At 46.4% G+C, this 23,752-nt stretch overlaps 1 protein-coding gene across 1 annotated transcript in view; it reads left to right on the top strand.

Annotated features, from left to right (window-relative positions):
* Window positions 1–23,752, top strand: part of LOC149369494 (uncharacterized) — a 147,168-nt gene that overhangs the window by 52,631 nt on the left and 70,785 nt on the right. Inside the window, exons 5-6 of the mRNA XM_089558863.1 lie at window positions 5,811–6,013; window positions 17,753–17,918. Coding sequence (XP_089414989.1) covers window positions 5,811–6,013; window positions 17,753–17,918 — 369 coding nt within the window. The remainder of the gene's footprint in view (window positions 1–5,810; window positions 6,014–17,752; window positions 17,919–23,752) is intronic.

The following is a 23,752-nucleotide window of genomic DNA, read 5'->3' as shown; positions in this document are numbered from 1 at the left end:
TGTCAAAACTTCATATCTGCAATTGCAGAGAAAATTTCTTAAGATGGTGCCTTTCCCGTGCCGCTGCCGCTGCCAGTGAGACAGCCGCAGGTCTCTGGGCTTTCTTTATAGCCTCCTCCGATGGGTGGGCGTGTCCGCTGGCCGGTAGCGATGCACTCCTGGATGACGTTATCTTCCGCAGCAACCTGCACACGTGCACGCAGACGGTTGTAGTCGATGTCAAAACTTCATATCTGCAATTGCAGAGAAAACTTCTTAAGATGGTGCCTTTCCCGTGCCGCTGCCGCTGCCAGTGTGACAGCCGCAGGTCTCTGGGCTTTCTTTATAGCCTCGTCCGATGGGTGGGCGTGTCCGCTGGCCGGTAGCGATGCAGTCCTGGATGACGTTATCTTCCGCAGCAACCTGCACACGTGCACGCAGACGGTTGTAGTCGATGTCAAAACTTCATATCTGCAATTGCAGAGAAAACTTCTTAAGATGGTGCCTTTCCCGTGCCGCTGCCGCGGCCAGTGTGACAGCCGCAGGTCTCTGGGCTTTCTTTATAGCCTCGTCCGATGGGTGGGCTTGTCCGCTGGCCGGTAGCGATGCAGTCCTGGATGACGTTATCTTCCGCAGCAACCTGCACACGTGCACGCAGACGGTTGTAGTCGATGTCAAAACTTCATATCTGCAATTGCAGAGAAAACTTCTTAAGATGGTGACTTTCCCGTGCCGCTGCCGTTGCCAGTGTGACAGCCGCAGGTCTCTGGGCTTTCTTTATAGCCTCGTTCGGGCCAGATATGGGCCAGATATGGGCCAGATATCGCCACATGTATCACCTACGCGAAAGCTGCTTTTTTTTACGGCCGCCGATGCTGCACGCGACGCTCATTTCTAATTAATTTTGATAGAATCCGGCAAGTGCACTATGAAAACAGCGTACTTAATCAGGAAGACTCAGCCCGATTACGCAAGCAGTTCCACGGAGGGAACCATTTTTTGGTTCGTGTTTAGCGTTGAAACAGTCAGTGCGTGGACAGACGAAAAACGGACAGGCATAATTTGCGATGAAAGTGCAGATGTAGCCGTTCACCGCATTCTTGTATTAACACGTTTTGGGACCAGAAACAATAAGCACTTTACTCGCTCACGTAAATACATCGTGTGCCTTGAGACTGAAGTAAACAGAAGCAAGACAGTGGAGGCGTAAAAGACATCGTTATACGAGGTCTGTTAGAAAAGTATCCGACTTTATTTTTTTTTGCGAACACCTGATGGATATAAAACAAGCGCGCTTGCACGAGCCGACCATGAACCTTCGTGCGCATGCACCAATTTTTTCCGGCCTGCCGATAGCGTCAGTCGCTGGGACGCAGCGCTTGAGTGAGGCAGTGCGCAATGCTCTCGTCGGTTTTTTATCCTAAGGAAAATGGCGGAGCGATAGGAGCTGCGCTACTGCAGCAAATTTTGCCAGAACCTGGATGACAGCCAAGTGGAAACCGTTCGGAATATTCAATACGGCTTTCGGTGAAGATGCTATGAGCAGCACACAAATTAAGGAGCGGTACAATTGGTTTAAAGACGGCCGCACATCGGTGGAGATTGAGCCACGCTCCGGTGGGCCATCAACATGCCGAAATGACCAGGTCATTACCGAAGTGAACGCTGTGGTGATGCGGGACCGTCATGTGACTATCCGAGAAATTACGGAAGAGGTGGACATCACCAATTTTTCTGCACATTCCATTATCACCGAAGATTTGGCCATAGAGAGAGTTGCGGCGAAATTCGTGCCGAAGCTGCTCACGGTGGAGCAAAAGCAACTTCGTGTTCAAGTCTCACAGGACATGCTAGATTCCACAAACAGTGACACCGACTTCATCAACACCATAATCACTGGTGACGAGTCTTGGGTGTACGGGTACGAGCCGGAAACCAAATCCCAGTTGTCACAGTGGAAGCATTCCATGTCACCATAACCAAAGAAGGCCCGCCAAGTGCGCAGCAATGTCAAAGTGATGCTGACAGCTTTCTTTGACTCCCTCTGTGTGGCACACCATGAGTACGCACCCCACAAGGTCAAACAATGACCGAAGAGTATTACAGGGACGTCCTCCGTCGCCTACGTGGTGCTTTGCGGCGCAAGAGACCGGAGTTGAGGTCAACAGGAAATTGGCGGATCGATCACGACAATGCTCCTGCACATTCCTAGCACTTGATTCAGACTTTTTTGGCGAAAATTCAGACTCCTGTAGTTCAACAGGCTCCTACTCTCCTGATATGGCCCCCTGCATCTTCTGGCTGTTTCCCAAAATCAAGAGGACATTGAAAGTAGCCCGATTTAAGACAAGAGAGGACATTATGGCTGCAACGACAGCTGAGCTAAACTCCATTCCGAAAGAGGCCTTTTCGGAATACTTCCAACAATGGCAGCACCACTGGGAGAAGTGTGTGTAGTCCCAAGGAGACTACTTTGAAGGTGATTAGGTTTCCAACGCTCAAGTTATGCCAGTTTTTTTTCTTCGGGAAAAGGTCGGATACTTTTCTAACAGACCTCGTACATTCCCTGGAAAGAGTCTTGCGCGAAACAGATGAAAGGTACTCATTGTAAAGCCAGAGTGTGAAAAATTCGCAGCGTTTTCCGTGCGAAGACATCTGTTTAGCCTGTTTGGCTCATGGTTTCGCTTTGCTAGGTCGTTGGCACGTCTGGCGACGACATTGTATAAGGTTAAGCTCTTATCTCATCTGCTCGTACCGCAGATGGAAGTTGATGCAGGCGACGATGTGCAATGCAACGCGTGAGAGTATGTTCCAGTTTAACAGGAGGCGTTATCAGCTGCGGCGATAATATAGTGCTCGCGTGCGCTGGTCAGTGAATCTGATGTGCTCGCGCCGTAGCCGGCTCGAACCTGGTCGCGGCTATTTTGCTTATTTATTTAGCTCGGGCTTCAGCGATGATACGGCTTTTGCAGCTTTTATCGTGAAGTAGAGATTTCGCTCTCAAAACGCAACACATACTTCGTGCACAGATCGAAGAGGGGCGGTAGCAAAGCAGGGAAGTAGGCTAATGAAGGCAATCTGGAGGAATGCTTTACTAAATGGATGAGAGCAATCTCGAAATAAAATTAAACGAGCAACTAACTGTATTCACATACCGGCGCACTAGGTCCAATTTTTCTGCAAGAAAAATCCTCTGCTGGTTATCGCGGTGCATGGGCTCGGAATTGGATTGCAAAAATAGCGCGGCAAATATTCGATGACAACGTTGAATGCCTGAAAAGTTGTCTTTAATTTTCTTAGCAAGGAATTTATTAGGCGAGTTTTGTAGAAGAACGAGTTGTATACAAAGCCTGTTAGTACGCATCCAGCTAGTGACGCTGCAGCAGCGATGTAACCCCAAACAAATCGAGGCAACTCTTAAAGTAACAACTATCTAAAAGGAGCCGTTGATTCAGGGGGAGTTTCATCAAAAATGTCAGTCTGGTGGAGCATCATTTGACTGAAATGAGTTTAGAGGAACTCCGAAACATCTTCAGAACAAAACACGTCTACTTGCTCAATCACTATATTGTATTGTCATGAACATCTGAGCCAAACGATGCGCAGTATAGAACCCACAATTCCGTGCAATAGTTGGCGAGCCCTTTACGGCGCCTTTTGATGCTTCAACCATCCACCGTTGCACTCTCCTGCGCATGCCGGTCAACAGATGGCTAGGGTTAGATTCTTTCAGGCGTCAGGCAACTACCATGGACGCGGCGAGTAAGCCATGTCGCTCCGGTGGCTCAGGATGCTACGCCTGGTGGTGGGACCGGTGGTAGAGCGCCCACCTTTCAGCGCGGTAAAAGTGGGCAGAGGAGAGGGAAAGATGCGCAGATGCTGAAATTCAAATTTTTACTAGAGATAACCCATGTTCTACAAAACGCATTAAAGGATTCTTGCTGGAAGATATTTGTGGAGCGGCGTCCTTTAACATCCCAGGCATAATCACCTCAAACAATCAATCAATCAATCAATCAATCAATCAATCAATCAATCAATCAATCAATCAATCCATCAATCAATCAGGTTTTATTTCACATGAAAGATGTGAGGAGCGAGGACAAAAAGCCTATATAGGCTTGACGGTGGTCCCCGCCCCCTACAGCAGCTTCATAGTGCACAAAAACCTACAATCACACAAAGCTACAACAGCACATGGTATGCCTGTGATATTTTTAGACAGAGAGCACACTGCATCCAAATGTGCACGTTCACGGCATCAATAACGAAAGAACCGTCAACATTCATGTCAAGAGGGAAGACACAACAGCAGGTTGAGTTAGAACAGCAAAGAAAGAATTGATATATTGTTATCCTTCTCAAATTAGAGTTGATCACAACTGTATACAATTAACGGCATATTATAGAACAACATTTGTCTGCCGTATTTAGTTGGCGTTCGCGATGAAACTATCGTCATCAGCCTATCTTTATTAATTTATATCAATTAATAATAATTATATTACTTTATTACTTATATCAATATTGATTGGGCACTTGCTCGATACGCAGTGGCCTTTGTGTACGATTGTTGTATCCTCTTCTCAACGCGTACACACACGGCGTCAGAACTTCATAAAACGAGATTTTCGCAAGCGAATCAAATTTCTTACACCCAAGGCGCATGGCATGAAGTTTAATAACACTCTGCGTAATCTGCAGAGCCATATTTGTGCTTTGTATAAATATTTGCGCTCGAATTTTGTCTCCGAAACACTATTTTTGTGGCAGTATCTTAACTCAGGTTTGACTACTAATGTATGTGCCTAGTCACTCCCACACTGTTCGTGCTCAAGCTGCTTTTTTAGTTGGAAGTTTTAAATTGATAAGCACAATATAAGCTTTATGAGTACCATATATAGGCTATGAAAGGAGCCCCAACGGGACTTTTAGAAAGAAAATGGCATCAGCATTAAATCCTCGTATCAGACACCATAACAGGCAATCTGAATGATATAGCATTATTTGCTTTAAGAATGGGTAAAGAAGACCCCGGAGTTTGTTTTTTAAATAATGTCACTGTTTGAGTGTAACTTCATGTAAACATACTGAAAGACTTCCATACCCAAATTCCTATTGATCGTCTAACTCGTTCCCAAGGCAGCGGTCAAGATGAGGAGCAGGTTCTATCCCTTTCAATCCCCGCTCTCTTGGACGTCACTTTTTATTGTCAGGCAGCTATAGAATATTGTAAGATACTGTTATAAACTTAGTATTGATAATGGTGTAACATTTTGATGAGTAGCCGGATCTTGCTTTTAAAGTTTGCCCTGCGCGGGTCTCCAGTAGTTAAGAGTGTCACAAAAAACTATTAGTTTGTGCTTCCAACAGTAATTGTGAGGCAAATATGCTATATTGTAAAGTATTGTTATCAGCAAACTGATAGGAAAATCTACATTTCTGCTGCGTAGCAAAATTTTCCTTTTAGACTATCTGCCGCGCTAGGAACAAACAGTGAAAATTGTCCTAATGAACCAATCGGAGTCGTTTTTCAGCAAATAGCAGAAGCCTACAGTAGTATCGAGCTGGGATGAATGCATATATTGAATGTTATAGTGGAAAATTATGATACGCGAAAAAAACTTCATAAACAGCTTCCCGTTTCAAAGCATTGCTTGTCAATTTTTTCTCGGCATGACATAGATGCAAATATTTATTTTAGTGCAATCTCTCAAAAATTATCTTTCCATTGCTTCAGGGCAGTACACTCTGTGGGCTGGGGTAAGATATTTTCCATTCGTTTTCGACTGGTCCGGCATAGAATTCATTTCTTTGTCTTTCTGAACCAGGGCCTCTTCTGCATGGGAGATGCTCCGGGCTTTGTTTCCACGCGAACGTTTTCGTCATTGGACGAAAGAAACTTCAAGGAGAGCCCGGTCGCCGATACACGAAAAACAGTCCTCGCTGTGTGCTACACATCGGGGACCACGGGCTTGCCCAAAGGCGCTGAGCTTACCCACTACAACTACGTGTGCAGCTTCTACACCACCAGGTAGGTATGCTACGGTCGCAGAGCTGGCATGCACTTTGCGTAGAGGACAACGGCCCCCGGCAATGTCGTTCTCTTGCAAATCAGTCCGCTCAGCCTAACGACCATCAGTAGTATTGCTTTCTCGCAACATTCCCTGCTACATCCGATTTCTATACTTCGTCTCACAAGATGTTTGCAGCACTACGGAAGGTAAAGCTCTCTAGTCCAATCAGGGCTGCTGGAACACAAAACATAGTCCCTCGAATATTGGAGCTGTGTAGGACTATTAATCAAATGATAAGCACAGCAATTGACAACATAGTTTGGACTGGTAGATTTAGATCGTATAGAATACTTAAATCACTGGTGAAATTAACTGACAAAGCCCGTACGAACACAGCTCCGCGGAGGCTTGCTGCGAGGTAGTGATGCGTCGCCATTTTCCAACATGGCGCCGGCCGAGCCGGTTGTGTCGCCTGTGTGCCCTACATCGAGAGTGCGCTGTTTTTCCAAGCAGGCCATCGCAGTTGGCTTCTTGAAGTGCTTCGCGTGGAGAACGGGGGCAGTTCAAGTACGAATGCGCTCATCAAGAGGACGGCAAAACTCACTCAGGTGAGCGAGCGAACGCTTTACCAGTGGACAACGTAGACGTTGAAGGCGGGCCGAATGTTGTCCCTGAAGAAGCCGGCAGCGTTACAGTGATGGACAACGCGCCATATCATTCTGTGAAGCAGGATAAAGTGCGGCAGGTGACTAGCCTTAAAAAAAGGACATACAGAATTGGCTGCCCGGAAAAACGTGTCGCATGGAACAGCGACGTGGTGAAGGCCGAGCTCATGAAGCTTGTCAACAACGTGAACACAGGTGGGGACCGATACCGTGTGGACTGCATCGCCGAAGCTGCTGGCCGTCTAGTTGTGCGCCTGCCACCCTACCACTGTCAACTGAACCCGATAGAGCTTGTTTGGAGCGGTGTGAATGGTTTCGTCGCCAGTCAGAACAAGGCGTTTAAACTCTAAGGCGTGGAGCCTCTGATTTGGCAAGGCATCATGCAAGTGACTGCTGAGAAATGGAAGAATTACGTGCAGCATGTTATTAGTGAGGAAGATGGGATGGGGAAACTGGACCACATCATCGACGATGTTGTTGACCAAGAACCGCCTATTGTTGTCAACCTGGAGGATGACACAACCAGCAGAGCTGAATGGAGTTGTGATGAGGACGATGAGATGAGCCCCATTAACGTGCTAACGTGCGCGCAAAAGTCGGAGTACCGTCGCAGCGTCTCTCACGGGATATGGAAGAGGCCGTAGCGGATGGCTCCGGATTAATTTTGACCACTTGTGCGTTGACTTTCACCCTTCTTTCACGCAGCGCATGGGGTTGTTTTGGATTCAGCCAACATCGACATTCGGCTGCCCCGGCCTGCATTTGACTCAGCTTAACAGTCTAGTGACCATTCTGGAATAAATAAATTCATATACACATGACAAGAACATTGAAAATAACTGTGACATGACAACACAGGAACTGACACAAACAGATGGCGACAAAAAGAAAAAGTGGGGCCAGTGCATCTTGAACTGGCGTTTACCTGTACAAAAACAAACAGATGAAAGAATAAAAAAACATCAAGCGCCACCTGCTAGAGGTAGAAAGAAGCTAACTACTTGTACGCCTTCTTTGATATGGATCGAGCCTCCTGGACATCAGGTGGATCGACCCACAGGAGCGTAGGAACACAGTAATGTAGTGCGCGCCATCCTGATTGGACGAGAGATCTCTATCTTTCGTAGTGCAGCAAACATCTTGTGAGACGGATTATAATCCTTGATTTCGACAACGATGTCATTGACCTCTGTATGTTTTCTGAACCACTCTGCTCTCTCTTTCTGTCTAAAGTAACACCATTCATTTTCCTTCCCATATCGCGGTGCAAGTCCTCATTTCGGCTTCACTGGCGAGTACCGCGGGAAGAAAAAGTATTTATTCACCTTTCACTTGAAGGATACTGATAAAATGATTTTCACGACCTTAGAACCTTCCAAATGTACTCTACCTAATTCTAATTCTTCCAGTGATTTCACTCTCGAGGCCCTGGTATGTGGTCACTACTTGGCTATAACGAGCCCCTCATTCCCCTTCCCTTGTTTGCTTAATTGCTTAGCGAGGGCCTCGGTTCTGGCAGCCTTGACGCCATAGGAAGCATAAGAGGGTTCTCACGCAGCTTCCACCCTCTCCGTTCGATGACGTTCTACGTCACACCTGCCGTAACTCAGGACGTTCTACGTCCGCCGCTTATGAACGTGGGTGGCGCTGATGAACACTCTCAGATTAGGTTACTTGTAAAGATAAATACCTCCGAAAGCAGAAGGTTTGACAGCCGTCGCCGTAGATCAGAGGTAGAGCACCGGACGCGGAATTCGGAGGCCGTGGGTTCGTATCCCACTGGCGGCATGTGGTTGTTTTTTCTTCTGCTTTTCTAATCAATTAGCTTTAAGCGATAATATATTCAGTTATAATCTAAATTGGTCAACAGCGCGAAATAAATAAATAAATAAATAAATAAATAAATAATCCCCTGTGCCCCTTGGTTTCTGTGGCTGTTGGCTTCTGTCATATGTTGTATGGTAATTGTTCACAAATGATGCTTTAATAAGAGGCAGGAAGAGAAACATGGCAAGGCAAGATGAGCCTTGCCGCGGTGGCTCAGTGGTTACGGCGCTCGGCTGCTGACCCGAAAGACGCGGGTTCGATCCCGGCCGCGGCGGCCGAATTTCGAGGAAGGCGAAATTCTAGAGGCCCGTGTGCTGTGCGATGTCAGTGCACGATAAAGAACTCCAGGTGGTCTAAATTTCCGAAGCCCTTCACTACGGCGTCCCTCATAGCCTGAGTTGTTTCGGGACGTTAAACCCCAGTAAACCAAACCAAACCAAGGCAAGATGAGGCAGCAGTGGATCCCTGACAGCGTGAGCAATACATTGTCGTCGCCAGCTCGGTGCCACCTGGCAGTACTAGGTGTGAATGTGTATTACCTTAAAATATTCAACATTTCATTGCCTATGGAGAACAGCGGCTCGCCTCTGAGGCTTTTGCAGATTACTTTAACTGTATGCATGTTAATATTTTGACCTACCGTTCTGCTTTGCCTGTCTCAATGACTGATCATTTTTTTTGCAATGTGTTGACTCAGGTGCACTTAGCAATGTTCTGTGATCAGCAAATCGCAGGTTGCTTAAGTATTTTCCAGTAATTCTTATCCCCTAAATGTTTCCAATTCAGATCTGTAAATAACTCCTGTAAGCATGCCTTGAATAGCATTAAAGTGATTGAGTTTCCATACTCGCACCCTTCCTTGCTGGAATTTTATCGCTATCTGTGATAGATGAGGCAGCAGTGGATCCCTGAAAGCGTGAGCTGTCAGGGATCCACTGCTGCCAAGACATCCTCAAGGCCATAGACGATAACCTCCAAATAGATGCAGTCTTCTTAGACTTCTCGAAGGCATTTGATCGCGTACCTCATAATCATCTGCTTGCGAAACTTTCGTTCCTGGGAATTCCTGCCAATCTAATATGCTGGCTCGAACATTTTCTAAGACGACGCTCGCAGTTCACATGCGCCAATAACACCAGTCACCCTTAACAGATGTTACATCTGGTGTCCCTCAAGGGGCCGGGTTATCACCATTACTCTTCTTAATATACATCAACGACCTGCCCTCTAATGTTCAATGAAAATTGCGACTCTTTGCGGATGATTGTGTCATTTATAATGCAATAAGTGGCCCAACCGATAGCCTAACTCTGCAACAGGACCTTGACGTAATTGCATCATGGTGTGAAAAATGGCAGATGCCTTTAAATCTTAGTAAGTGCAAATCATTGTCCTTCACTCACAAACACACCTTGACGAATCACACTTACAGCATTTCGTCAGTCCCTATAACCGTTACAAAATCGTATAAATATCTAGGTGTACATTTCACATGAACACTTTCTTGGGTAACCGAGATTAGAACCATTTGCTCCGACGCTTCACGCACACTTGGCTACCTGAGAAGAAATCTGAAATCTGCATCCCTTACATAAAACAACTCACGTATGAAACATTTGTGCGGCCAAAATTAGAGTATGCATCATCCATCTGGCACCCATGGCAATCGTATCTCACCATCGAATTGGAATCGATACAAAATCGTGCAGCTCGGTTCATCACTTCATGTTACTCAAGAGAAGCCAGTGTCACCGCCCTCAAGCAGTGCCTCCGTCTCTCAACACTAGAATCACGCCGCGTCGTTACCCGCATATGCTTAATTCATACATTTTATCATAACACATGATCACGGCACGCTCTGTTAACCGTCCCACTACGAACGTCCTCCCGGCTCAGTCACGGTAACCCGATAGCACGCATCAGTGGCCACACGTCTGCTTACAACAACTCATTTTTTCCCAACGGAATAGCACTCTGGAATTCACTGCCTAACGACATCGCTGCATGCACTGTTCACAAAACATTCCGCAAGAAAATAAAAATTCACCTCACATAGATATTGATCACTTCTGCTCTCTTTGTAACGATTGTCTGATATATCTTTAATGAATGATGTTTCCCCTGCTGGGGAACCCTGATATGACTACAACCCCTGTTATGTTTGTTTGTATGTTTGTTCTTTTTATTGTTATGCATGTTCCCATCATCGCCGTTGTAAACCAATATGTCCCCCCCCCCCTTATGTAATGCCTTCGGGCCTTTAAGGAAACAATAAATGAAATGAAATGAGATTGTCCAGTCACCCACTGTGACATAGGTGTGCCACAAGAGAGAATGCGCCAGTTGTGTGCCAGTGTTGCTATCACCGGTTCTGCTGATAACTGGCCACCGCCGTAGCCATTTAAGCAGTCGTGTTCTTTCAATAAAGCGCTTTTGATTCTGTGCAGTGTGACTCACGCGTCAGTCTGTTACACTTTCTTTCTGAAGGACTATGGCGGCTGTGAAGCCGCTATAGTCAGCTTTCACTGTTTTTTATTATTTTGTGCAAGGTTCACTGCTGAGTTTTCGACTTACTTTAATGCCTTCTTGTAATCTCTTTATATAGGAGGTGCCTTATATTGTGTGAATTTCTTTATCACTTGATAAATAGTGTATATATGATCAATTGCCGAATAGCTTTTAAAACGCCTGCCTAGTCCTTTGGCCTTATGAAATCTAACAGTGTCCTCATGTTGGAAGCGATTTTCTTGGTGGATACCTGGTAGGCAACGCATTGTTAGCTTATCGGTCTGTAATTTTTCAAGTCACTGGCGTCCCCGTTCCTATAGATTATTTTGTCTATGCCTTATTTTCTTTTTACCACTCTTAAGATGTCTCCATTCTTTAAAGCATGCTCGATCCTCACCATATTACGCTTCTTTATATCAGCTACCTTACTCTTTTGATGAGGTTCGAAACTCTACGCCTTCAGTCGTTTGGTTCAGATGGTTTCGTCTATTGGTGTCTGTTAATCATTTCTTTCGTTTCCTGAAAGAGCTTACTGGCATTCTGTACAACTGTACTGCCTATTGTTTCTGCTGCGTGATCCATAATGATACCTCTGCAATTATCTTCGACTGCTTCAGTGGTGCGGTCATCATCCTAGAGTAAGGCCGAACATCTCTACTGATGCGAAATCGTTAATTTTAACCCTCCCTGTTACCGCTATCTCGTGATAGGCTTCTTTCTTAATAGTTTCTTCTCTTCTCTCATCAAGTTGGGGTGAAGTGGAGCCCTTGCTATCCTATGATCGCTGCATCGCACATTGCCGAGAATCTCCACATGCTGGACGAGCTAGCGCGAGCGCACAATATTATCACGTAGTGGTGATGGCAGTCAAGAAAACAGCGAAGAGGGTCTCCAAAAGAAACGATTTAGTGCTGACTCACGCCCAAATTGAACTGAATGCGACGGCTGCGGCAGTAGACAGCAAGCGTGCTCGGAAGTCGTCGAATAGAACGCCGACCGCTCACGGCCGGGCTCAATTTATGGGTGCCTATAAGCATTCTAGATACACAAAAACAACAGTCTTGAACGAAGTAGTGTATTTTCGCATTTCTGCGATCATGCGAGATAAATGTCGCATCTTCTAGCACAAAGTGATAAAGCCGTGAGTCGGTGGCATTTAGCATCACAAAAAATATTAGAAAGCTTTGAGGCAATATGAAGTCTATCTTACCTCTGGTCTCTCCATCAGGGCGCTCCCACGGCCACTTCCGCTTCTTCCATTTTCGGAAAGTGTTCATGATCCGTCACATATTTCGATCGTTCTGTAAACTAACTAAAAATGCCCCCGGCAGTTCTAGAACCTGTGCCATAGTCACCAACTGCCTCTTCTTCAGCTTGAATCTTGCCTGCGTTGGCATTAAAGGTGCTTACCAGTAAAGTTAATTGTTTTTTTTTCCACTTAATGCCGGTTACACCTCCGCATCGGAGCTTTCCACTATCTTGTCATCACGGCTGAATGCACTTGTGTATGCCTCTGCCACTTTCAATTGGTAAAGCTTATTAATACAAATTTGGTTGGCTGGAAACCTATCGTTAATGATATAGAATTCCTGTATGTTGCCAGCGAAATATTACTGCTCAGACATCCCTCTCCTAGTTCTCGTCTGCCCGCTAAATCCCGAAATCATAGTACCTATCCTGCCTTTAGCTCTGTGTGTGCTTCATTTGGCCTGTTAACATAATAACCTATAACATTCGATTTAATCACCGCAAGTTCTTCGAACAGCACTGCTATACTATCCTAAATCAATGAGGCTCAAGGGATGAACATTGCCACGCTAAGTTTGTAATGGTGGACCGTACGAAACGAGACATTCTCACTGCCCTCCGCTGCGTGACTGCTCTGACCGCTGTCTTGGTCAGTTGGACGGCAGCCACTTGGAAATGGGGGCCAAGGGTTAATAAGCGTATTCATACACTAGACGGCAGGCAAGCACTGCACAAGGATGGCAAAGCGTTGTCTTCAAGATGCAGCACTTTGCCGGCTCTGGTCACCGGGATGCAAAACCGTGGTCCTCTTGCTCGCGACATGAAAGCTAAAAAAAGCCCCCACGGTTCTTCTTTGGTTGCTAATGGGTAATTATGCGCTGTTACAAATCTACTCCGCACTGGGCGATTCCCTCGGACATAAACCAATACATGCCTTTTGGCCACCGAGGAAGACAGAGCTTGATATCTAGTCTCCAGTACTGCCATTGGTTTAGGTAGACTCCAGGAAGGAGGTATAACAACGAACGCGAAAGGAGGCGCACGAGCACGATGATCTCGAGACGACAGTTGCGACGCTCAACGGAGTGGCTATGCGTAACTTTTTACGATGGCGTACCCACCCAATCTATATTTTTTACGGAAATTGGCGCCTGACGAAGCGTTGAGAAAATCATGAGGCGCGAACAGCGCTTGCGAAGTAATAAATACATGATTAGCAGCTGGTATCATGTGTAGCATGCGCCTGTCGCCAACATGAACTTGCCGTGCGCAGGTGAAGCTGGTGATTTATTTTCAACCTGTGGAATTGGAGGATGAGGAGCGCACAACAGCAGAGCGTTCGCGTGAAACGGAAGAATATCATCGCTGGTTGAAAATGTACCTCTTTCTCTTTCTCCACCCTTCATCCTTGGAACAACTGAAGTGTACATTTGAACTATGCCAATTGCTGTGCCTTTCTTTGCTTTATTTCGGCAAGATCAATGCGGCACGGATGGAACGTCTTCAAAAATTCTGACTACAGTGGGAAACCTTATGCGGCAATGCCTAATACACTCACTCAACATTAAACGGCATATATCATCATCTTCACTGCCATCAAAACATTTTATTTCTTGACGCCAACACAGCCATGTCTAACAAGCTCATGCGTGTCTTTCTCCAAAGACGAAATGCAGTGCTTCTTGAGAGGTTTAGTTTCGGCATAATCACAATTCTGTGGCCTGCTCACTGTGTGGAATCAAATGGGGAACGAGCGCGCTTTGTGCACTGCTATTAGGTCCCGTCAGTCGACGCTTCAGGTCTCCTCGGAAATCGGGTATAATTATCTGGCGGTCCGACTCCGCAAAGACCGCGGCATATTCTTTGGCGCCATACGTCGAGCGAGTTCAGCCGGCTTAGTTCGAATTGCTGCCGCTCAAAGAATCCAAAAAGCCCGGACTTAGTGTGGCCTCACGCGAAAGCAAGAAACGCCTAGAATGCGTTGGTGCAGCCAAGAAGGAAAGCGAGGGAACACCGCCGTAATCGAGTACTGTTTTTGCCAAAGTAACTGAGCAGCCCCGCCGGTGGCAGGAGCGGGCTTGCAGTCCGGTTTGCAGTCGGGGCGGGCTTGCAGCAAAATTGTCGCACAAGGGCCATAGTGCTTGCGTTCCATTCTGTGGGCGATCTAGAACCCGACTGCTAGTCGAAACTTGCGTCAGGCATAGGTCAGGAGTCGAACTTTCAATCAACAGATACATGGGCGTCTAAAGGAGCCAGCCGACCTCGCCAGTTGGGGTCCTTTTCGCAGGCATGTTGGGGCCCGGAAGTACCCAAAGCGCCTTTGCCGGTATAGCGCTATGGCGTTCTCCACGCGTAATGTAAATGAGTAGTGATTGTCTTCCTGCTAGAAGTTACCATATACGAAAGGACTACAGGAAAGGGAGAATTTTTGCTGCTCCCCGAAACGTTATTTTGAGCCCTAGATTGTTCCACGGTAGTTTGAAGTGTGATGCAAATATGTCTACGCGGAATGCCCGTTTGTTAGAATATAAGCATACCCTGAACGAATTAATTGCGTATTTACTAAAGCACACTTAAAATATAATGTCATCATCTAAATGGTATTACCCGAAGCTGGATTTCAAACATTGAATTGTTCAACGGCAGCTTTAAGCGTGCTGCAAATATGCTTACGCGGACTGCCCATTTGTTAGAATTAAGAAGCAGTCCATGTAAACCCAAATGCTGGGTGTTCATAGAACTCAACGAAAGCTCAATATATCTTGAAAATTTCTCCTCTTGTGCATAAATAATAAATAATAGCTGCCAATGTGTCTTGTCTGAACAAGATAAAAGTATCGGCAACGTACTTTTGGGCAACTGTCGGAAACGACTTACGCTATGTAGTAATATCTCACAAGTGCCCAAAAAGTAAAACTGGAGCCAAAATTTTCGGAAAAATATGGCTCCTTAGGCAACGCCGCTGATAGGAACGAAGATCTAAGGTGTAGTACTGGTCCAAAGAACGTGGCATGTGCGTCCATGCTGTATGCATACACATCCGGGGCTACAGCTCGCCATGATTCATGAGTTTCTGCAGTATGTTATCTGTTCCATTGTTAGGGAACCTGTGCGTTGACGTACAGTCAGGCCGGAATGAAACTCGAACACGCATATGTCATACATTTCTGCTTTGCAGCGAGATATTCCTTTACAACCTATTTTCTATTCTGCATTTCAGTAGGCTCCTTACCCAGACACATGAATCAGGCTAGTTGTACACTACAGCTGAAAGTAGGCAGGTAAAATATTTTGTTTTCTTGACAGGCTCTGTTCGCGTTTCATTACGGCCTGACTGTGCGTACACCAAGCCGTGATGAACCATCCGCACCGCAGGACAGAAATTCGGTGAACTCGGTGGACGGAGACTCTATGTGACTGGCATTTTGAAATTAATAAAATGGTTGCTTCAGCATATATGCTAGCAAAGGAAAATTACATCTTATGTACATACCAGAGAACACTTCTGGGCCAATGAAAACACCGGAACTGAATCAAAGGGCATTGCAGCGCTCTGTACACACAAAAGTTATGATGATACCTTATAGGAACCGAGAGAAAGCATGAATTAGCGCCGAAAGGTGAGTTAATAGCATGTAGCTAGAATTTAGCGCACAGAATAACGATAGGTAAAATCTTGATTGCGAAGAACATATCACAGTTATTTCACGGCAAGAAAGTACCTACTAAGCGAGTAGACGCCTTGCAGACGTTTTATAAAGAAAGTATTTTGGAAAATTCGACATAATTTGCTTGCCGCATTTGGCGCGAGGCAGTGAGGGGCGCTATAAATATTTAAGGACTCTGCATTGTAGTGAGCCTAATCGGGCCGATGATGATGACGGCAAGAAACCGTGAATTTGTATGTTCCTTATTTCAATTTTGAAAACTAATACAGGGGCCTAAATACCTTCGATGCTTTTTATATTGCCCACTATAGAGTTTTTGTCGAACGTTTAATGCTTCCTACCCAATAAATAAATGAAAATGCTATCTGAGTTCTCCTAAATGTGCGTCTTGTTCTGTAGATACTTAATCTCTATGGTAAGTTACTGCGATTGACAAAAATCTAGTCGGGAATAGACGCGTAAAAGCGGCGAGGAAGCATAGAAGAACGACGCTGGAACACCACGCTGACATTTATTTTCTAGCGTCGTCCTTGTTTTTCCTCCAAAAGTGTACGCTTTGCTTCCCTGCTGGTTTTTTTTCTTTTGTGAGTGTATAAGTGATTTACCAGGTTTTGAATAGAAAAGAATGCCTAAATTACATGAAAAACATGTCTTGTACTCTTTCGTGCATATTCTTGCTGCATGAGATTTTATTATTCCAGGCTTCATTTCTGAAGGGACGCAAATTAGAGCAGCTTAGTGCTATGGTTACCGGGGCGAAAAAAGTTTCTTGGAGTATTATGAAGCCATACAGTTCAAGGAGGCGCTTAAGTTTTTGTTAACGCACATGTTTAGATCTTTTTTGACGACAGATGTCACAAATGTACATCCGATCAGTTTTTTTCAGCGATGCCGGAAAAAGAACGATGATACAGCACAGTATGACGACGAAAACCAGTGAAAAAAAATGAGAATAATGAGTGGGAAGTAACGGCGCGAGGTCTATGACGTGTTTCGCCCCTCTCCTTTTTCTCCTCGTGTACAGCCATTATGACGACGTTGTCGTGATGCTGTTTAAGGATTAGCCGGCTGCACTGGTAGTTTCAATGCTAAACGAGACATATTTGGAGCACTGAACCAGCTATTAGTTGATAAGTATTTATGGCAAGGAAATTTATCCTGTTTAGCGCGTACTTTTTATCTGGGCGCATCCGAGCTAAAAGGTCCTTTCAACTTTACCATATAAGTAAGAGAGTGGTTCTTGTCTGCAAAATCACCGTTCTCTTTCTCAATGGGCTGAACGTTAGCAATAAAAAAGAGTGACCATAATTTGGACATGCGAGGCGGAAGCCTTGATATCGAATCAATTTTTTGTTTATAATAATGTGATTTGTGCATTTCCAGGAAATAAGCAATCGACAATTGCCTATAGCTTCCTCCATGTAAAACGCTGCGTAGGCAATGGTTATCCATGTTACGAATACTAGTTCTGAAAAATAATTTGAGCTGATGGAAACCGGCGTTTTCATTGCATAACGAAATGTTCCTACAGCAAGCTACTCTTTAGCCACTAAACACCAGGTTGGCGGGACAGAGTACCGGGGGTCAAACCTCAAAGAGCAATGCATACGTATTAGTTTCCAAAGGCACTGATTTAATCATACTGCGTAGCATGGATGCCAGTGTGCTTCTAAACAAGTATTCGCTATTCAAGTGTTCTTTACATCACTCACACGTCTTACAATCTCGCCCTTTACAAAAGAATGTGTAGGGTGGTACCCGCTGCAGATACTAATGACTTCTACGTTGGTAGGCCTCAGATGTGAAGTTTTTCACACAATCGTGCCTTTCTTCTCTGCAGGGTGCATGTTCCTTATGGCGAAAATGATGTGCTCCTAGCCATTAGCCCAATCATGCACCAGTGCGGGATGATGGACACCGTCTTAGGCTTGCTGGACGGCGCCACGTGCGTTGTGACATCCCCGAAAGGCCCCCAGGATTTCATGGATGCCATCGATAAGTACAAGGTAGCAAACCAGGGTTCACACTTGAACACACAGTAGTTATGAGTCACAGCGCTCCAGCTGACTTGGTAATATTTCTTGGTAATACTCCTGCAGTAACCATAAATGCTGAGATCTTTTGGCATTAAGCTTTTCAAAGTCTTTTGAAACAAAGCGTTTGGCTTGCTTAAGTGGAGAGTGCAGAGAGAGACAGGGAGAAATAATTAAAGAGCGGAAGTAGGCAGAAGCTGGCTGAAGCAACACCTTCTAGCGTCCTACTTCCCGCTGACAGAAGCAAAGGCAAAAATAATGGAATAGGGAGATATTGTTTTCCGTCACTAAAGTGGTATGTACGAGTTGAACTGAATCTAAGACTTGCACACCCGCCTTCGAAATCGCTGTATGCCCACCAGCAACAACCAAGCTTATGGAGCCAGCCAGCTTCGACATCTCACCGAGTAAACCGTCCAATCCTGGTTCTTCTATATAATCTAAAGGCGAACAAGCTTCCGCACTAGGAAAATGTGACATTGCAGGAGGCCTCACCGAAGGTTCCGGCTTGATTTGTGCCGAACACAGCACCACTGGACAATGCAGAGCCAACGGCTTGTACAAAAAAGAATGCTGAGCTTGCGTTCCGCAAGTGCAGCTTTCGGAGTGACGAATCTTTGTTCCCTCATCCCCGTGGCGAGGCGAGCTCTTCCCATTTTCTTCAGTAGTTTATATTTCTTTCCAACTTGAGATACGGAGTACAGCGATTACGAATGTTCTGAAGTGGAAGCGAGGTTGAGGTTTAAGCAACTGGTCATGAGAGGGCAAAATAAGAGTGTCGGATAAAGTCTAATATGCTCAGGAGGTGCGCCTATAGCATATATGTAGATTTTAGATCACGCTCAAATGAGAGCCTACTTGCGACGATTATTAAGCGGATATGATGCTCGAACACCCTGCCTAAGGACATGCGATCAGATCGTGGCAGCAGCGGCTATACTTTAATGCAGGTGAAACGCAGCCACTTTCGTGCACTGTGTGACTGCAGTGCACACTAAAAAACTCTACGTGGCCGAAATAGATCGAGAACATTTTGCGCTAGAGTTTTTTTATTGTCCATTTCTTGCACTGAGAAGTTCGATCATACATTTCTTCAAATAACTAATAAACTACCGCAATATGAGAGGCCGCCGCGAATTAGCATTTGTGGAAAATATTTATCTTACTATGTACATTGACAGACCCCTGAAACTGAATTCTTTATCGAAATATTTCTAATACAGCATTCACATCGCAGTGTGTGAAAAGCTAAGAAACGTCCTCAACTTCCACTGGCAGCAGAAACGCATTGAACTGGCTTAATTACACATCTGTAATTTACGTGCACACAATAACTCACGTACGTCTCAGTACAGATCTCGAAGATACGTTTCTAAAAAACCCGTGCATTCACTAGACTTGCCTTTATTCTTGTTCAGACGTCGAGCCCTCCTGGCGGAGTGCAAGCGGTCCCGTCTCGACTGCCAAAGAAAAAAATTACCGACGATTACGTTACTTCCTAATGCGAAATTTGAGCGCAGCAAATAAGCTGTTTCACCTTTTCGATAGATTGAGGCAAAGAAATCGAGCAACACATGTATGCGCTCTCACAGAGTTTTTTTTTTTATTTTTCACACGTATTCCTTTAACAAAGACTCCACTAACAGTTCTTGACAGTCATGAAGGAAGCTTTGTGGTCGGAGAAATAGACTGATATATGTTCGACTTGGTACAGCAATGCTTGATTCTCAAAGACGAGATCTATACAAGTGCCTCGCGAGGTTGTCACAGCCGTGGGACGCGTTACGAGCGAGAGGAACGGGATGTTCTCCCGCATAAGTGTTAGGAAATTGCTGTTTGTCTTTATGTCAATATTAAAGTCCCCCACTACTAACATCGGTGTGGATCGATGGACGGTTAATGCGAGTTGCAGGAAGTGCACGACGTCTTTCGTGAGTGCGGTAGGGGCGAAGTAGGCAGCTACTACCAGCAAGCCGTTGGGCAACTTTGCGGCGCACAGTTCGGCAACTTCATGTGACGTGCCAAACATTTCGACTGGTATTGCAGACAGACCTGTGCGCAAGTAGATAGCGACTCCCGCCGCTCTGTTGTGGTCTCTGCGAGCACCACAGCAGTATAGGAAATCTATGATTTCGAGAGGCTCTTCGGGATCCATCCAGGTTTCAGCAAAGCAAAGTACAGAGGAATGGCGCAGAATGTGATCGTGGTGTACGTCCTTGGCATGTGCGGCAAGGGAGCGTACGTTAAGAATGTGGTTGTGAATGATGAATCAAGTGCTGCCAGCGAATGACGCGTCCATTGGCTGTATGCGTGTGTTACTGTGTGGTTAACATGTTAAGATTCGCCTGTAAGAGTGGAACGCGACAGCGTCTTGCAACGCTGCCAGGGAGTCCACAGAACGCCATCGCCAATTCGGCTGTACGCCTTGCTGGACGGTAAATTTATTTTTTGAGGAAAGGAAATGTATCTCTCTCGCATATCTGGGTGGACACCTGCACCTCGCCGTAAGGGAAAGGGGGAAGATGGGAGTGAACGAAGACGCCGTATTAGCTAGACGCGCCTTTGTTCATTCCAAACCATTCAGCTGGCATTACGGAGTGGCTAGCGTGCTCGTATCGCACTCCGGAGACCCTGGTTCGATTCCCCAACTCGACCAATTTCGTTCTCGGTTTTATTGATTTATGCGGTCTAACTAGAAAGGTTAATTAGGCTATTTCATATTTATATTCTTGTATTTCTATCCATCGTGTTCTGTCATTAACCTGTCAATTGTTGGAACTGTCTAGGATGTTCGACACAACGTATATGAAACGAGCAACGTCTTACTGAGTGGGGAAGTGCGTGGTGGTGGAGGGAACGCGGCTTCGTACATATGTTTTTTTTTTTCAGCAGCGTCTCCTTCCGCGGACGCTGTTGTCGCTGCGGCGCGCGTCTTTCTTTTCTTTTCTTTTCTTCTGACCTCTTCATTCTCCTCTATATTAATTAGGCTCATTGATTAATTAAGCAATTAACTAAACTCAGTCCAACTTAGTTGCAGCATCACTATACGATCCCTTTGATTGGTTGCATGGTTACTAGCCAAAGTACAATTGGCCCCATTTGAAATTCGCGCACTGTGACGTCACGAGCATTTCGACCAATTGAAAAGCGTTACATTGGGGGCGGAGCTGGTTACGAGGCCGACGCCGACGCCGACGCCGACGACGACGCGAAACCCAGGAACGGACGCCAAAGAGCTGCGCTCTAAAAAATGAAACTTGTTGGTTTAGGGGGCTTAACGTGCCAAAGTGTTTCAGGTTATGAGGCACGGCGTGGTGAAAGGCTCCGGAAATTTCGACCACCTGGGGTCCTTTAGAGGGATACTGACGTCGCACAGTACACGAGCCTCTAGAATTTCGCCTCCATCCGAATTCGACCACCGCGGCCTGGATCGAACCCGCGTCTTTCGGTCCAGCAGCTGAGTGCCATAACCACTGATGCACTGCGGCGGCAAAAAATGAAAATTGGTTATTGAGGCAAGAAATAACGCAGTAGCTGTCTCACTTATCTCTGTGGATACGCGAAACGCGCTTAACCCCTAAAGTTTTTAAATAAACGTAAATCGTATTTCCTTGCAACATTCTTGGTAGAGATGCGACAAGACGGAACTACGCAGCGGGCGCTACCTTCCACCCCCGACCTACCTTTCACGCCGACGCTGCCTTCTACGGCTGACAATGACAGAAGCATCTCCCCCCTATTTGGCAGCAACGGTGTCCTCTGTCGTCCTCAATCACCTTCGTGCTCCTGGACCTTTCTTGGGGGACGACGAAGCCGACGTTGAGACTTGGCTACGCAAGTATGAATGGTGAAGCGCTAACAACCGCTGGAACCAAACTTTTATGCTTGCGAACATCGTTTTTTACCTTAAAGGCACAGTGTCGAAGCGGTATGATACCATCGAAGAAACATTGACCAGTTGGGGTGACTGTAAGTGGAAACTTATCGGTCTTTTCGGCGAACTACTCGGCCGGTAGCTTTCCGCTAAAAGATCTTGCAAGTCGCTCCCAGTCCTCCGCGGAGTCCTACGTCGCCTATATTCATGATGTGTGGGCTCTGTGTTATACGGTGGATACAGAGATGAGCAAGGCTGAAAAATACGGATATGTGCTCAAGGGCATCGCAGACGATGCCTTCAATCTGCTAGTTTGCAAAAAGTGCGACTATATTGCCGAAATCATAGAAGAAAGCCGCCGCTTCGAGGATGCCAAAAGCCGACGGATCACTCTGCATATCGCATGCCTGCCCAACACAGCTGCGTCTTCCTCCTGCCAAGAATTTTGTTCTCGGAACCACCTTACCTCACCTGAGAATGTGACCCCTATTGGACGACGTGAGCTGGAAGCAATTGGTCCGGCTCCCTTAGCAACACCTGTGGCCAACCAGTCCCTGCCCCTTCCACTTGTTCAAGCCGTCATGCGACAGGAAATTGCTAACTTGCGTTTCAACTCTGTCGCTGCTATTCATCCCTCCGAAGTACCTGATGTTCCTCCTCTATACCCTGTCCGCCCTGCTTACGACGCTCTTCGACCGCGCAACCCCGCCGAGTGGCTTACGCCTGACAACAGACCCATCTGTTTAAACTGTTCTTTTTTTTATTTATTCCAGAAGTCTGCCATGAGGCATAAGTTGAGAAAAGGGAGAGTGGAATGTAGGTTTCAGAAAGTTAAAAGAAGGAGTGTAGACCAGTTTCGGCGAGGTACTCGCATAGGCTGCTGGTGAAGTGATTGTCCATAGTCCACTTCACATAGTCCCCGTCGCGGTTCCACCACAGGCCGACCTCCCTGAGGAGCCGTTTTCTAATAGGGGCCGTCGCTGGGCAAGTCCACAACAGGTGCCGCACATCACAAATGTCTGGCACTGTTCCCGTGTCGGCCTCATCGCCCGTCATTTCCGTAGTCGGTGGCACTCCTCATAGAGGACCCGTTACTCGCCCTTCCACCCCCCCCCCCCTAATCGCCTTGACGCTGCACGCTTAGGCTCTTTCTCGCGACCCTTTGTCCCACCAGGCCCTACCACCGACGTCTCGGCGCCCCGCTCACGATCCGCAGAGCGCCGTCACTCCCGTTCGCCGCAAAGACCACGCGCTTCCTCTCCCAGCCCTTACGGACGATCACAGGCGGAAAGCGAGCTACTGCAACGTCTAGAGGTGATGCTGCAGTGATGATCCGGCCCCAGATCCTCGTTTAGTTCTTCGTGCCCCGCGCAATTTACTGACTTTAGAAGTCGATGGCATGACCGTCTTTGCTCTGGTTGACACGGGCTCCCACACCTCTATGATGAGTTCCGACCTACGACGCCGCCTCCGCAAAGTACTGACGCCTGCTCCTACAAGCGTCGTTAGTGTTGCCAATGGCACAACGCCCCCAGTTCTCGGCCTGTTTGCAGCTCGTGTGACGATTTCTGACCGCCAAACTACCGAGCTCTTTACTTTTCTGAACCAGTGCCATCATGAAATCATACTTCCTCACCATGATTTCCTTAGTGAGCACGCATCCCTTACTGCTTGTGCTACAAGTGTTGTTGAGTTGGACCTACCGTTCCTCTCAGAACCACCTGCCCCAGTTGTGCACCGTCTCTGTACACCGAGTTCACCTGCTCGCCACCTGAAACCGCTACCTACGTATTTTTTAAATCGGTTCTACCTCTTCTTAACGGCCAGTATGTCATCACTCCTGTCCTTGATTTGTTCGTCACAAAGAATGCTTCAGAGCAATAGCGCGAACAGGACAAGGGACAAAAAAACGAGTAGACACACACAGTCTTCT

Source organism: Amblyomma mixtum, chromosome 1, assembly GCF_055824585.1.
Source record: "Amblyomma mixtum isolate Tamu chromosome 1, ASM5582458v1, whole genome shotgun sequence".
Lineage (NCBI taxonomy): Eukaryota > Metazoa > Arthropoda > Arachnida > Ixodida > Ixodidae > Amblyomma > Amblyomma mixtum.
This window is presented reverse-complemented; position numbering and strand designations above follow the sequence as displayed.